Raw genomic sequence first — 16,763 nt, 5'->3', positions numbered from 1 at the left:
CTTTCTGGCCAAATAGGTGCGCAGAGCAAAATTTGAACTTGTGATCCTGTTTGTTCATAACTTGAATGATTTAAATAGGGTGGTGACTGTATCAATAAGGGTGGTATAAATATTGCTGATAATTTTTTTCTAGGAAATTATTCTAGGAAAGAAATGTACTTATAATCTCAAGTTGTTTTATTAGCATGTTTACTCCATGCTAGTCAATACTGTAGTTTATTATTGTAAAAGACAGGCATTTGAATTGAATTCTTGCAGGTGTTCAGTAAGATGGAAATAATTTTTGACAGATATAAGTATTTTTACTGCCTTTTCTTTACAGGAAGACATTGATGCTCTTATTGCTAAGTTTGTTGAGGAAGATAAAGCCAAAACAGCTGTTACAGAAGAGTTGGTTCCTCCGCCTTCAAAGCGCACCTCATTTACACTCACTGCTAACCCTGATAAAGATCAACTGATATTTTTTGGTGGCGAATATTTCAACGGCAGCAAAGTAAGGGTTGTGAAGTTTCCAGCTATCGGTGATTTTGAGTGTTAATTGCTTAACTTTTAAACTTTTTCTATTATTCTTATCTGCTGCAATATAAAATTGTTCAAAAAGTTGTGTCAGACTTTAGGTATAACACTTTATTGTTCAAGGTAATGTTCATACATATACAGTATAGAAACTGCTTTTTTTTTTCTATAGTCCTGTTGTTGCTGCTAGTAAGGGGTAGATTGTTCAAATGGAAGTAGCTGCCAATTTGCTTGTGTTATTGTATGTTGATGTTCACTCCAACTTATTTTTCTTTTCCTTGTAAAACAAGTGGTAGAGTCTTGTTCTTCTTCAGTTTTACAGTCATAATAGTCTACGTACCACTTGCATGGTACTTGGATGCATCTTAGTGTATCTTTGGTAAATGTGTATGGTCTAGATCAAAGATGAATGGAACCGTGTCCTTAAGAATGGTCTCCATGTGAAGAGACCATATAGGTGTAAGAATATAGATGGTTCTTATATGATTGTATTAAAAATGGGGAATTGGTATAGAATTGTGGTATCAATAGGCTGGGAAAAAAGGATTGAGATGGTTTTTGGCCATGTGATGAGAGGGGATGAGGAACAGTTGGTCATAAAGTAGTAGAAAAATAAGCAGGAGGATGAAGATGTGTAGGAAGATCCAGGAAGTCTTTGGGAAATTGGATAAGTAGGAAACCATCAGTTTAAACAGAAAATTAAATGTACCCTGCATTGGGTACTTTCCTATCTGAACCTTCAGTTACCAGTTAATGTTTAATTTCTTGATCTGCCAGATTAAGCTTAATTAATGAAACTTACATTATCTCCAGTATCCAAAATGGCACTGAATACTTGATATCTTAGGTGTCTGACTCATGGGTATATGATGAATAACCCACACAACCCAATCCCTTAATGCTAACTTTGACTCGTGGATAGTTACCTCCTCCTTGGAGACTTCCAGCTGGGCACAGCCAGAGCAGCACATCAGAACAGAACTTGATACATTTCATGAATGGTTTGTCTATTGTTAAGATACATTTCATGAATGGTTTGTTTAACAATAGATCTGATGTCTTTACCAGTCAGTGTTTTGAATAAGAAAGGTATTACAGGGCAGCCTGCTTAGGCATTGATATGAATAGTGAGCACCACTCAACATCCAGTCAGGAATATAATTGGTGTTTCATAGTTTTGCAAAATACTTGAGAGTTGCTATAGGTTATAATCATTGATGTGAGCATATTTTATAATTCAGATATTAATTTCAAGCATGTATTGTATACCAATGTGTTTATTTTTATTTTTCCAGACGTTTTTATATAATGATCTGTTTTTCTACACTATGAAACAAAATCGATGGTTGAAGGTTAGTAGTCCTGGAGGCCCAACACCAAGAGCTGCACACCAAGCTGTTGCTGTTTCACAGGTTAGTATTGCATTGCTTTAAGATTACTTTAATTGTGACCTTGTTCGTGCAAACACAAAAACAAACTCATCTCGTACCAAAATCCCATATGATTTTCTTCTAGGTTGACTAAGCCCTTTGCTATTCTGTAAGAACATATATTCAAACAGTACATTAACTGTTGCATTGCATAGCATGATTTTTTGCTGTGCATCCTTAAACAAACTGAAATATATAGATTTTGCTACAATAGATTTTTTGCTGAAGTGTTTGTACATTTCCTCTTTTAGGCTCCTATCTCTGTTGCCTAAATCTTCCTTATGTCTTTTCATCTCAAACTAATGCTCAGTGTTTGCTCTTATTATTCGTCTTTGGAAATGTATCCAAGTTCTACCAGAGTGGAATTTGTTGCATTTCATGGATATTCTTTTCTTACATTTGGCTGATCATGTAGATCATGTCTTTGTTACCAAACAAACCCATTATTTTATGTTAGCTAATCTGCAGTAGTAGTTATCCCCTTACAAAATTCACAGAAGAGTATTCATGCTTAATGTTGAGAAGAACTATTCATTCTCTGCATGTCAGGTGGTTGAATCACACTAGAAGTCTTGTTTCGTAGAAACATTTTGCTGTATCTGTATCTTAACAATTTTGGATTATGTAATCATTGTGATCCATAACACTATGCATTATTCTCTCTTTCCAATCACTAGGTGTTGGTAATTACCTATACAGTAGTAAACTTAGTCTGATCCTGAAGAGTGGCTGTATCTGTCAGCAAATGAGCAATTACTGCACTGTGTTTATTTGGATAATTGACTGTTTTATTTGTTTTGACTATTTGTTTTGACAGTTAGGGAGTGTTTTGGAGGATTTTTATAATTTCCTTTGTTTATTTTCCAGGGCTCTTCTCTATTTACATTTATATTTTTCAGGGAGGAGGGCAGCTGTGGATTTTTGGGGGTGAATTCACATCACAAAGTCAGTCTCAGTTTCATCACTTTAAGGACTTGTGGGTTTTCCACTTCAACACAAAGAAGTGGGAAAAGATTGGGTAAGTGAAAGGAATATTTTTATATTATTTCTGCCTATATGCTCATACTGTATAAGTAATAATAAATATAAACAGTATATGATATAAAACAAGAAAAATTACATATGCATAGGTACATGTTCATTGATCATTGTTATTAACCCCTTTTATTTTATTGCACTTTATGTCAGTACATAGAAAGGTCTTAAACTACGTAAACTAATGTATTCATAGCTGGAGAGTAAATGGTTAATGCATTCACTGCTGTACAATAAGTGGAAAATAGTAAGCAGAGTAAATGCCAAAAATGAGTGAAATGTACATGTAGGCTAATGCCAACTTACTGTGAACCCCAAGTCTAAGCTGGCCGGCCTTGAACCCTTCCTTTTGTTTATTGTTCATCGTGTACCCATTTTCTGCTGTACACACAGTACTAAAGTCAGTAAAACATATGCAAAGATTAAGGACCAAACAATTTTTATGGATGTTGTAGAACTTGTCATTAAAACATTGAAAGTTTGGACAGTTTTCATCCTAAATGAGAACTATTATTGTATATACAAGTCTGCTGTTTACGTAAACATTTGCCAAGGTATAATTTGTTGTATTAGCACATTATTAAAGTCAGTAAAACCAGTATACAAAGAATTAAGTAATATTATACATAATGTACTGTCTACTGTATGGTACATTACAGTATGTGGTGTATAGCACATGGAAAGTTATGATTGGTAGGGATTATACAAGTGACTTAAAAGGAATGAGTTAGGCACAAGGTTTATTAGAAAGTGAGAGTTGAATATTTGTCATTAGTCTTGAAGTTAGAATCTCTACAAGACTTAGTAAATTTAAGACCAGAAAATAAGGGGGAGATCATGGGATTACAGAAGAGCATAGTAGTAGGATCAGGACCCTGGAATCAAAATAAAGGAATTATGTGAGAAATTAATTTCAAAGGGAGTTGCATTTTCATTAGGGGTGCAAGCTATGTATCCATCAGTATAAAAGAATGGATAGATGTTGGGCTTGCACAAGTTTTTACAAATTTTTTGCTTGAACTACTGTAGAGTTTCACACTGGAATGTGGAAGATTTCATAGTATTAGAAAGCCTCTTCATTTTTGAAGCTTGAAATGCAGCATTTCTTGGGAGTATAAAAGGAACATGAGTGATATTACCTTTGCATTTTAATTGCTTTTTTTTTTTATAGTGCAGTTGGTGGTCCCTCAGCCCGAAGTGGTCATAGAATGGTGGCTGTCAAAAAGCAGATCATTGTTTTTGGAGGATTTAATGACAATACACGAGAATACAAATACTTCAATGATGTTTATGCCTTCAACCTTGAAACATATAAATGGAATAAGTTAGATGTAGTAGGTAAGTAACTGTAATGTATGTGTAGCCTGCTACAGTTGTTGCATGAATGTTCATAAAGCTTCATGAATTTGCCCAAAACCATGGAACTCTCTAAGTCTTATTGCATTTTCTATAGTTGCAATTTTGTGTTTGTGCAATCAGTGGGGTCCTTGTTTTACATAATTTCAGTTTGAATGGGAATACCTTAATCTCAAGTAATTCTGTTTGTGAAATTAGTGGACTCATGTCTTACATAGCTTTACACTCCAGTTTGAATTGGAGACCAAATACACATTTGGTAGACAAAGACCTAACTTTTCTAGTGCTTGAGATCCTCTACAAATGGGGTAAGATTCCCATTTATTTCACCCTATATTATCTGTGTAAAACTTTAGTTGTTGCTTTGTCAACTGCATCTTGTTTTTTCTCTTCCTGCCTTGTCTTTCTTAACTACTTGAATTTTCCTTGAGACGTTTTTGCCACCAGTGTTCTTGTTGTCTTTTCTGCAACCCCTATTCATGGTAACACCAAATCATTTCTCAGTCATGGTTGGGTTTATTGTGATATCACTTGCATTTATTGATAACAAACCCATAACTTTATGCCATTTCGTTTGCCATAAAATTTTCCCAGACAAATTGACCCTAGAGGAGAAGAAAAGCCCCAGTCTCTTGTCAGTTAAGCAGTGTGTACACACCTAGAGTCTGATAAGCCCCAGCTCTTAACCCATCTCATTTGTTGTTTATGCATAGATTTTGTTCCCAAGACAATTTAAAATTTTGTCAAGAAATCATGGATTTGTATAATGTTCATCGTTCTTATACTCAACTTTTTTCATTTTTTGGTATTTTGACCTAATAAGTGATTTTTGTATTGTCTGGTAGTGCTGATTTCCTTTTGTTTGTAGCACCAAAGAAATGTAATTACAAGAACCTTCCATGCACAGATGATATTGTCTGAAATTTTTATTGGTATTGCTGTCTGTCCCTTTATCCAGGTATTAATGTGGTGACTGTCCCTTTTATCCAGATATCACTGTGGTGACTGCCCCTTTTATCCAGATATTACTGTGCTGTCTGTCCCTTTTATCCAGGTATTACCATGGTGACTGAAAAGCATTTTCAGTAATATATTTCTATGGTCTCAAGTACATGAAATGAGGTATGATAAACCTGTAGAGTTGATTTACCACATAAGTTGCAAAGGGAAGGGACGGGGGTGGGGGTACAGGTTTGAAACATACCCTGTTATCTAAGTTGGGTCAAATGATGGCCATTTTCCAAATTTTGTCTAGATTGGTCGAGTGGGTTGGATTTCTGTAGCGTACAAACACAAACAAACATACAAATATTAACTTTTGTTTATTGGATGAATGCCTCTAGAAAGGGGTGGTGAGCCAATAAGAGTTCTTGATAGTATTTCCAGACTTGCAACATCGAGCTCATAAAGTAGGGCTGTATCTACAGCTCTGCCCTCTGAAAGAAATATGGAATATGAGAATTATCATATTCAGAGTTCTGAATAATAATAATTCCTTTGACATTCTCAGTTGGCCCTCTTGTAGCTACTGGCCACACTATTACTACTTAAAAAGGATCCTGACGACAACTTCTCTTCCTCTGCCTCCTGATATTGGGTACTCGTTGCTCATCATGATCAGCTGGGGATACTCATTTCTGTCTTGTGGATGAACAGTAATTGCACTGGTCCACTATTAATTGAGTAATACTGTAGTACAGACAATAGTTTTACTAACAAAGTGTCAGCCCATTTCTTGAAACCTTGTTGGTCACCAGATTTCCAGGACTTCCAGGCAGTAGTTCGGTAGTTTTCTGACTCTTAAGTCCCTGAGAATCAAATGTCCAAATGGCAACAAAACTCCCACTGAAATAGCTACTTAGGCTGTTAGAGAGAGATGTGTTTTTATTGCCAAAATAAATAAAAATTTTTAAAGATTTGATTTTGTTGTACAATCTCATCATTTTACAATTTGCTCTCATCCCAGCCCCAAAGAGCTTGCCGAGTGGTGGTTAAACAGCACTTGTAATGACTTTCTGCCAGAAGAGGGAATTGGGAGCCTAGATGTGCAGACAGTGACTTACTCTTTTTTTTCCTATTTTGAGCTTGTATGAAAAGGGAGCTGACACTCCTGAAGGCAATCAAAGTGATGGGTTCATACCAAAAAATAAAATTTTGTTCCAAAAATGTTATATTTTTTAATGTTTAGGAGCTTGCTCACTTAATGAGGAAATATTTTGTAATTATGATCTATTTGATGCTTATTTTGATGCCTGTATGGTTAAATATTAGAGCATCTCTTTTATTCTGTGTACTTGAAAGATGATCCAGCAAGAGTCAGGTTTTCAGCAACTCTTTATCTAATGTGTATTTCAGGCAATGCACCATGTCCACGATCTGCTTGCACGATGGTTCCTTTATCAGATGGGCGTGTGTTAATATATGGAGGATACAGCAAAGAAAAGGTTAAAAAGGATGCAGATAAAGGCATCACACACACTGATATGTATTTTTTGTCACCAGACAGTAAGTACCATTTCATGCTGAAAATTGTTTGCATTATTACTTTAGCATATTTGGATGATTTTTACTTAAATATGAAATTATTCAACCTCTTAGATGCAGTTCACCCTATTGGCTCAAAGAGATGGCTAAGGTTTGTACCACCACAAGATTTTGCAGTCGTCAACCACAGTTATTGGCAGTGGGCTTACCCTTTGACGTCAAGCTTTTATCAGTTTCGTTTCTGTGTTTTCTGCTTATCCTTCAGCCTGCCTCTAATAACATTGAACTTTCATAATCTTTAATAAAGTGCACATGCCATATTGTACTATTATGTATTTTGCCCAAATTCTGAATATCTTTAGTATGGTAAAAATTTAAAATTATAGCACACAGAGATATAGAGATTGTAGGCTAATGTATATTGATCAGTACAGTTGCAAATTATGGTAACATAAGGAGTTTTACATAGTGTAATGGTGCATATATTTTTTATAGCATGTAGCATAAATAACAGTATTGCAGTAAAGTATCATGTGAGAGTAAGAAGGAAGAAAGATACACTAGTCATACAGCCAGTTATCATTATTGTTATTTAGCAGATTTACCAGACTACCAGATCAAGTTACTTAACTCTCAAAGGGGTGGCCAGTAGGATTTTTTTAGAGTTGGACAACTGTTAGACGCACAATAATGTACATCCATTTGCGGGGTTGCACGAGTCAAAGTAGCATGATGAATTTCGATTCTGTAGGCAATGTGAGTAGACGGCTCCCACATTTGGAGGTTTATTATATGATACAGTACAGTATTTCAGGATTATTTTTTGTGTAGTGAATAATTCTTCTCAGATAATATGCTATATTAAGTGTTAGCATATCTTTTAGTACTATAGTTAAAGAATAACAATGATTTAATTTCAGATATATTTCTTAGGGAGGATTTGGATAATGTATAATCTGTTTTATAAATAATTCTTGTGTAGCTATTATATTATATGGTTTTTGAGTATGTACACTATCTAATCTTAACACTTGTTTTCAGAACATGACACAACAGGCCTGAAGTGGAAATGGCAGTCTGTGAAGCAGGCAGGAGTTAAACCATCTCCAAGATGTGGGTTCTCATTGGCTCTCACAACAGGCGATAAAGCTGTATTGTTTGGTGGTGTTTATGATGAAGTGGATGATGAGGAGGAACTAGAAGGTGTATTTTACAATGATATGCACTTGTTGGACCTGATGAAACCAACTTGGCATCCAGGTTAGTAATAATTGGGAATATCGTCTTGTATTTATTAATGGCTTGATTATGAAAATCTGCACATTTTATTTAAGGGTAGAAAAAAAAATATTCCAGTGAAAATTTAACAAAATATTCATTAACATTTGAAAGGGCACATGCCCATGCCACAGTGTACATTATATACGAAAGGCTCTGAAAGTGCTGTGAACGCAGTATTACAGGAAAATCACCCAACCAGGCAGAATGGCAGCAGCAGTGATCAAAGCTCCCTAAGACATAATACTATTAAGGGGAGGCAGTGATGTCTCAAAAAATGTATTATATATGGTATTTTTAAGTACACCCCAAAACCCAAAATTTGAAAAATTTTATTGAACTCCATCTTATAATATTACTAATTAAATTTTCATTTTTTACTAATGCTATTAGAAAAATATGATAGGTTTTAATTGAGAAAAATAATAATTGACTAACAAGTATTTATTTGAATTATTATAAAAGTTATTAAATTTTAATATATAATCTATATACATACATGTATTTAGTATTTTGACATATGGCCAGTACACATATATTTAGTATATGTGTTATGCATGTATAGGCCTGATTAGTGTGGCATTAAGAAAGCAGTAACCTGGTATAATCCACACTTAAGCGTTATTGTTAATGTGAGTAAACTTTTGGACACTCCAAAGAAGAGAAAATTACTGTTCCATCTACAGTCCATGCTTATGGTTTCTGCTGGCATGGCTTTACATTATAACAACAACGTCTCCTTTACTTTCAAAGATGTTTAAATTTTTTTAAATAACTGGGGCATAACAATTGCTATTACAACCGTTTAATTGAGACTTTTATGTACTTCCTCCTCCTTCCTTCAGGCATCTACAACTTTGGCTAACTCTTGCTAGTGTTAAAATGTAATTTCTCCATTGTAGCCTGTATTCTAACTTTATTCATATATTATAAGTTGCTGAAATGATTTTATCATGTTTCTTAGGACTCGATTCTTCTTTTGAGACTGATATAGGTTTAAAAATTAGGTTTGAAAAACAGCATTTTACTGTAGTACATATCTGTATAATCATTTTATCATTTACTTACAGTGACAGTTTCTGGTAAAAAAGAATTGGGGATGGAAAAGAAGAGACGCAGGAAAAAGAAAGATGGTGAAGAAGCTGAGAATGAAGATGATGATGATGATGGTGATCAGGAGGTAATGTTGTTTTGAAATTTTGCAATGATGATGGTGATCAGGAGGTAATGTTGTTTTGAAATTTTGCAAGTCAAGGCTTTCATGCAGCCTTTTGATATATGGGACTTTTGACCTTCATGTAAATTGTTCTTCCTTTTGTTGTTCATACTTGTAACAAGTACTGAAGCAAAGCTGAATTTTAAGATTTTAATTTTACTCTTCCCAACTGATATGAGGTTCTGTTTCACAGGGGATTTATTGTAAGTACATTTAGATTTTTGGAATTCCTCTCTGTATCTCCATTACAGTAGCACTCTTTAATTACAGCTCTTGTATTTTCTGCATTTGTGATTATAAGTAACATGTTATATTTTATTACTGAAATAATGTAATGTGCCAGACAGCAGTTTAAATAGTAATCTTGTACAAAGTTATTTGCACAGATAATTGTAAACATATTTTTTGTAATCTAAGAAATTGCTTTGTATACATAAATAGTATTGATGAAAATCAGACACGTCTCTGATTAAAGGTTTATAGAAAGGAAAAAGTTTTATCGAGAATGAAATATAAAATCTTTCTGGCTTCAGTAATTGTGGTAGTTGTGAGACCGGATAATTTTGAATCAATCTCACTATGGGTGAAGATGTAACCAGTCACACCAACTTATGCCATTCAAGACTGAGAGCCCGCCAATGTGTATTTCCATGGTTGTATATACGTCTTGTGAAGTTATCCACTGTGCTGTCATTATTTAATTTATTTTCATTACTCATTTCATTGTTTGCATTCACTTTATCAGTGTTTCCTTTTTCGTTTGTGAATTTTGCCTTGTGTATTTGAAACCTTGATAAGCGCACAGTTGGAAGCAAGCTTCTGTTGTCTTACCCTTATGGGGTTGCTGCAGTATATGAAAAATGGTTTAGTATGAAGAGTGTTTTAAAAATATTTTTTTCATATTTTTTGTTACCAGTGTAGTGATGGGTATTATACAAAATATATTTTCCACCTAAATACACAAGGTTTTTTCTTTCAGGAGGTGGAAGAAAAAATGGAGGGCATGAAAGTTGATGATGGTGAAAAAGTAATTAGCGATGATGGTGTTTTTACGGTAAGCAAACGTTTGTTTTTCTGTTTTTCTTTGATCAGCTAACACCCTTAAATTACTTGACAGTGACAGAGCAAAGTAAAAATTGGGACAATAATGGATACAAGTTTAGGTATAAGGAATTTAATTGCACTTCCATCATAGTGAGTGGTCAGGTTAAGCTGTTTATTAAAAGACGATGATGACACTCTGCTCACCATTGTAAGATTATCAAGAGAATTGCACATATGCTTACATGAGAATTTTTTGTATTAAAGTTATCTTCCTTGAAACAGGTGACTGTTGGTCCCTCTCCATCAGGAGTGGACTCTGGGAATAAAAACCCGGGCGCAGAAGCTGGGAATGTGGATGTATTTCTTCCACCACCAAGAATAAATGCTGGAATGGTTGTTAAAAAAGGAATTCTATACTTGTATGGTGGAATGTATGAAGATGGAGATAAGCAGCTTACACTAAATGATTTCTATTCCTTAGGTAAGTGTAATTTTATTGAACATCATGTCACATGAAGGATATGGTATTGAATTTTGGTAAACTATAAAAAACGAACAGGGGACCTATATAATATCTGTATAATATACAAATATCCACCAACTTACAAAGGAAGAAAGGAGCCTAATCTTGGATATATTATGCCACAAATGTCACTTAATATTTAATTTACTACACCTTGGGAATAACTTAGACCAAAAAGAAATTATTATTATTACTTGCCTCAGGTTTAATTCATCCTCAGGGCATAGTGAATTTAGTATTAATTAATGTTTGTGGCTTAATATTTAGGGGTACAATATAAAATAATTGTGTTTATGCGACAAAACTTCATAATTAGCCAAGTGATTCAGACTTCATTCAGTTATCTTGGTGGATATGAATTAATCTCAATTCTATTGGCAATGCCTGAATTCAACAGAGATCTGTACAGCAGGGTAGATATTTAAGTTATCAACTTAAATATCTCTTCATAGCTGACCAGTTAAGTTGACTGTCTATCACAATACCCAAACCAAAGGCCCAGGTTTGATTCCTGGCCAGGGCAGGTGAAAAAAATCAGTTCCTCTTGAAAAAAGGTTATTCTCAGTGGTTAGTGAATTCGTTAGTGATGTTTGTGGCAGATCAGTGAAAAATGCGATGTACAGCAATTAACTTTAAGTAAACTAAAAACATTAACATAAGTAACTAAAACATACAAGCCATTACTGATGTATGCAGAGCTAGATTTTTAATATGCCCAGCCATCACTACTACATACGTCATGTGCAGTTTGCATGTTTTTGTAGAAATTATAAAAAGCAAAAAAGTAAAGGGAAGATAATGTTTAAGAGGTGCATGTATGTATATTTATACATTCCCTGTACATCGAGTTCACTTTCAGTATCCATGGCAAGTTGTAGTCCTACACTTCTTACAGTACCAGTAAAATGAAATTATTATGTAAATATAAACAAATATTTATATGTATATATGTGCAACTACTGTATATGTAAGAATACAGGAGTAATAAGCCCATGTAGGCATTGAGGGTAATGAGAAAGCAGATAAAGCTGCTAAATTGACTTGTACAATCTCCCCAACTACTACGAAAGCCCCCATATCAGACTGGCTAGCATCAGTTAAACCCTTAATTTATAGGATTGGCAAAATGATTGGACAGATGCCCCCTCAAAACAAAACTAAAACAAATTCAGAACGAAGTTAAAAGTGGCATTCTTCTGCAAAAGCAAAAGAATTAATGAAGTAATTTTAACAAGACTCAGAATAGGACATTCCAGACTCACTCATGGTCATCTGGCGTCAACTCCACACAAACCCAATAACTTGTGAAAGATGTAACATCCCAATAACAATCAAACATATCTTGATTGACTGTCCCAGATGGCATCATGAAAGAAATGCTTATTTACAAAATAAATCAATAAAAGATATTCTAGCAGAAGGTAATAACTTTTCAATTAATATCATTCTCTTCTAAACAAAATTAAATTGATAAGTAAAATATAATCTTCCCCCTTTTTTCCTTCCATTTTTTTTCTCTCTTTCCCTCTTGATTTTTAAATTCCCTTTTTTTTTATTATTTATTTATTTATGTAACTACTTAATTTTTATGTACTCTTTCCCCCTTTTTTTTTCCAGCCCGAGAAGAACCTAAAAGAGTTCAGAGGTCTGGTTAAACAAATCATTTATAACTAACTAACTAATAAGTTTTAGATATTAGAAACATTAAACACCCTAACATTTTTGAAATTATATTTATAGATGGTATAAGTCCTCTTAAATTCAAATTTGTTTTTCTTATATAACTTTGTTGGAAATTTATTATAAATCAGTTTATTAACAGGAAGTTGACAATTTAAAATAAAGTACTCACCATCTTTACAAATATTTGCAAATATAGAAAATTGCAAGCATATAACTCCAGAAGTTGCATCAAGCGTTGTATTAGAATAGAAAGCCTGCAGTCTTAGTACTGCAAAACTGAAATCTTAATGTCAGTATCTTAAGTAGGATCCTGTTTCATAATGGTCATTATTAGAAATGGAACCTGTTTCATAATGGTCATTATTAGAAATGGAAATTTATAGTACTCTGGAATATACTGAATTGACATAAAAATATTTCAGTGATACCAGACCTTGTATATATCTGTATTTGTTTAATCTAAGTCAGCCATTTAAGGGATTTTGATGTAAGAATTTACTCATAAAAATATAAATATAAGTTTTCACATTAGGGCTATAATTAGTACCTATTTTTATCTGTAAATTACATTATATCATCAGATTGAATATAGTTATTGTTATTACAGAATTTTATTTCAGTATTTTTAAGAAATTTAACTGTGATAATGGTGTAAGTATAGTATGTCTAAATCAGTCAGTATATTTACTATAACAGTGCATCTTGTAAGATCATGGGGTAATGTATCATACAGATTACTAAAATCAATACCTTCAATGTTATTGTTATTATGTGCCTGCAGAGTTTCTAGTATTTTGCTATTATTTTTAATGATCTGGTTATTAGTTTTAGTATTATCGATGACAGTATTTTATCTATCCAAAATTAAGTTAACCATGATAATATCTTTGAGTGATAGCTACCAAGCTTTATACTATAGTTCTGTATTAAAACACTAATTCCTGGACTTACATCTTGTTCTTTTATTGGTTGTCGTAAAGCAATAGTTAAGTATAAATTAATGCTGTTGTAAAGAAATATTAAATACAAATAAATATCTTGGAACATTTTCTGGGAGAACTTAATATCTTTGGCCACAGCTGCATACTATACATTACTATTAGTGATTTAGTAAGCAAAACCCATTGCGTACATAATGTACATCAGCTCCTATTCAATATGTATTTTTCAGATTTAAATAAATTAGAAGAATGGAACACCATAATTCCCTTGGATCCAGCAGATATGGAATGGTTTGAATCAGATTCTGAAGATGAAGACGAGGATGATATGGATGATGAGGATGATGATGATGATGATGATGAAGACAAAGAAGAAGAAAGTGATAATGGAGATAAGAACATGGATGTTGATTAGCAGACAATAATTTTATTTTGAGGTTAAAGTGGACCGTTTCCCAGCAAAAATAATGTTGCTTATACAATGCTATTTTATTCTTATTGACGTGGAAGGAAGCCAAGCAAGTATTGTAATTAAATCCTTTTCACACCCCAAAATGCAGTTATTGAAATGTAGAATTTAACATATCTACATTGTCTTTCAGTGTACTGTACTTTTTATGTTTTTTTAAGTTGTGTTAGAGTAGAAGTATTTCTATATCTCATTATTTAACATTTACTACAATGTTTTGCTTGGATTTACACAAATATTTTTCCTTGATTTCACTACACTGTATCCCGTATATACTCGTGTATCATGCAACTTTGAAGACCAAATTTTGAAGCTAATTTAAAGGGGCCGTATCATACATGAGATATAAAGTTAGTTTATGTAATATACACTTATTAGTATCCTATTATAAAATACAAACATAATGAATACAGTATATATTATTTCCATGGGTCTTTTAAAAAGTTATGCTTTACTTCACATATCCAATAATGTCATATGTACAGTATTCTCATATTACTATTGTATTATAAAATACAAACATAGTGATCATGCACCATTTGCATTGTTTAGGTTTTTGTGAAACAGTGATACTATTCGGGGATTTATGTTTAGGCATCAAGTTCCATTTAAAGGTAACCATGGGGGAAAGATTTGTCCCATGTGCCTTACACATTAAAACAACAGTAAAATGTGTTCTTTAGTGTCCAGGAGTTTTGATTAAAATACTTTTCTCTCCAGTTATATTAATGGTCGACTTTGATGGCATATCGAAGTTTAGGGGAGTTTCATCCATGTTGCTGATGCATGATAATTTACAGTACAGTCATTAGCAGCTTGAGCATTGTTATCTCAGCTTCAGCCACAACTAGCAGCTTAAATTTAGTAGTATATTTCCTTGCCAATCTTTTCTCTAAAGCGAATAAGGGTATACAGTACTGTAATGTAAAAATGTATCAGTCCTATTCTGCATAACAACATTTGTAACATAAATAGGGCAGTTATTTACTATCTTACAATGGTTGAAAAATAAGCAAAACAGCTGTTGTTATCCGATTTGGTTGTTCATAACAAAACAGCTGTTTCCCATTCGGTTGTGTATGGCTGTACGTGTTCACACAACGAGATAGTGTTGCTAACGATACTTTTAACCATTCTGTTATTTTTTTAAGTTATTTAACTAGAAGATGGGATAAGAGATGTAGGAAAAGTGGTTAGTCTATTGTAATTTGGTCTCAAAAAAGGACATCGCATAATATACGAGATACATTATAAAATAATTTTTTATGGGTGAAAATTTGGGGTCACACAATACATGAGGTTGTGCGTTACACGAGTGTATACGGTATATAACAGCACATCAGTTGTTCTCATTTCAAGGAATTTAGACCTTTATTAGTCACTGATGAAGGCAATGGCAGTTACTGTAAAAGAAAATACCAGTGTGTACCTTTGTTAAGGTTTTGAAATGATACACAATGTACTGTTGTTTATATCTTGTTGTGAATTATATATAACATACTACTGCACAGCATTTTGCTTCTCCTCTGTAAGGATGCTCATAATTATGATTATCATAGTTTTTACTCTTATAGTCACAACCAAAATATGCTAATGGATAACTGCAAGGGAACCTAGATTTTTCTTCCTAAGAAAATGCAATAAAGCATCCTGTGAAATAAGACTTATGAGCATGCTGAATAGAAAAGCTTTTGCATCCAGTTTGAATTTTGAAAATACCAAGTCAGCTACATGATCAAGAAAGGTAATTTCATAATTTGGGGATAAAGTATACTCAGTAAAGTAATCAAATAACACTGATGGAGATTTATGCTAAGGTCCGCAATAAGAAATTTAATGAAAATAATGTTTTTATCCAACAATTAAAGATAAAAGTCAGCTGTTTTTTATCAAAATGGGGAACAGTATTAAAAATAATTTGGACATTAAAATTTCTTAACTCCATATTTTATAATCATCTGCAACTCAAGTTATTCCACATCATATGTAGTATATAGTAGTGAATTCACCCCCACCACTTCTCCCACAGCACCTACTGTATGTGCCGTTTTCCCGACTGATTTTCTTTGGAGAAAAGGGGATATGTGAAAACCTAAACCTGATGGAAGTTCAGGCAGAATGAGCACAGGACAGAGGAGGTATGAGAGAACTCATTTCACTTCTAACCCCCTACGCCTCGTATGCTAGAGGGGCAAGTGCCCGACAGGTAATTATTGTTACCAAATCACATTTCATTTCAAATGTTTAGATGGTGGCGGTTGGCAGCAAGCGTGGTGATGTCATAAGCTAGGAAAGCATAAGCAAATCATCAAAATGCCCTTGCTTTTTCTTGAACCAGACACTAGAAGTTACACATGAACCTATGGGCCATCAAATTGTTGGTTTCCTTTTCTCAGTACTTGCCGCAACAACGGGTCTATCCCATCTACTAAAGAACAGTGGTCAAGGGAAGTAACTCTTCAATTGATAGAATTGTACTGACAGCAATCCTGCATGTGTAATGCCACTACGTACTACCAGGTCTGCTTGTGTACCAACTGAATAAGAGCAACTAGTGATGGTCAATAGTATCCAACAAGCACTTACCCCATATGTTTACAGAGCCTCAAACAGAAAATTTTATATAAATACATCTATGATGATGATTTACATGGTAAGTTACCTGTAGTTCCTTTCTTAGTAGAACTGCCTTTGTTGTTTTCTCAGGCAAACTGAAACTTATTCTTTATAACAATTTTTCAGCTTTTCTCAAGCATATATAGTGACCCCTGTATTAGCGGGATGCGTC

The 16,763-nt window shown here is 33.6% G+C and overlaps 1 protein-coding gene across 3 annotated transcripts in view; it reads left to right on the top strand.

Annotated features, from left to right (window-relative positions):
• LOC136840826 (kelch domain-containing protein 4) overlaps positions 1 to 15,480 on the top strand; it is a 40,566-nt gene extending 25,086 nt beyond the window's left edge. For all 3 annotated transcript variants that reach the window (XM_067107754.1, XM_067107755.1, XM_067107753.1), the window contains exons 2-11: positions 323 to 493; positions 1,812 to 1,928; positions 2,846 to 2,964; positions 4,153 to 4,319; positions 6,693 to 6,842; positions 7,863 to 8,081; positions 9,170 to 9,279; positions 10,295 to 10,369; positions 10,642 to 10,840; positions 13,737 to 15,480. In XM_067107754.1, coding sequence (XP_066963855.1) covers positions 1,845 to 1,928; positions 2,846 to 2,964; positions 4,153 to 4,319; positions 6,693 to 6,842; positions 7,863 to 8,081; positions 9,170 to 9,279; positions 10,295 to 10,369; positions 10,642 to 10,840; positions 13,737 to 13,921 — 1,308 coding nt within the window. In that variant the 5' untranslated portion in view covers positions 323 to 493; positions 1,812 to 1,844 and the 3' untranslated portion in view covers positions 13,922 to 15,480. The remainder of the gene's footprint in view (positions 1 to 322; positions 494 to 1,811; positions 1,929 to 2,845; positions 2,965 to 4,152; positions 4,320 to 6,692; positions 6,843 to 7,862; positions 8,082 to 9,169; positions 9,280 to 10,294; positions 10,370 to 10,641; positions 10,841 to 13,736) is intronic.
• The last annotated feature ends 1,283 nt before the right edge of the window (positions 15,481 to 16,763 follow it).

Source organism: Macrobrachium rosenbergii, chromosome 8, assembly GCF_040412425.1.
Source record: "Macrobrachium rosenbergii isolate ZJJX-2024 chromosome 8, ASM4041242v1, whole genome shotgun sequence".
NCBI lineage: Eukaryota > Metazoa > Arthropoda > Malacostraca > Decapoda > Palaemonidae > Macrobrachium > Macrobrachium rosenbergii.
Note: the sequence above shows the minus strand (reverse complement) of the source record. Positions and strands in the feature narration are given on the sequence as shown.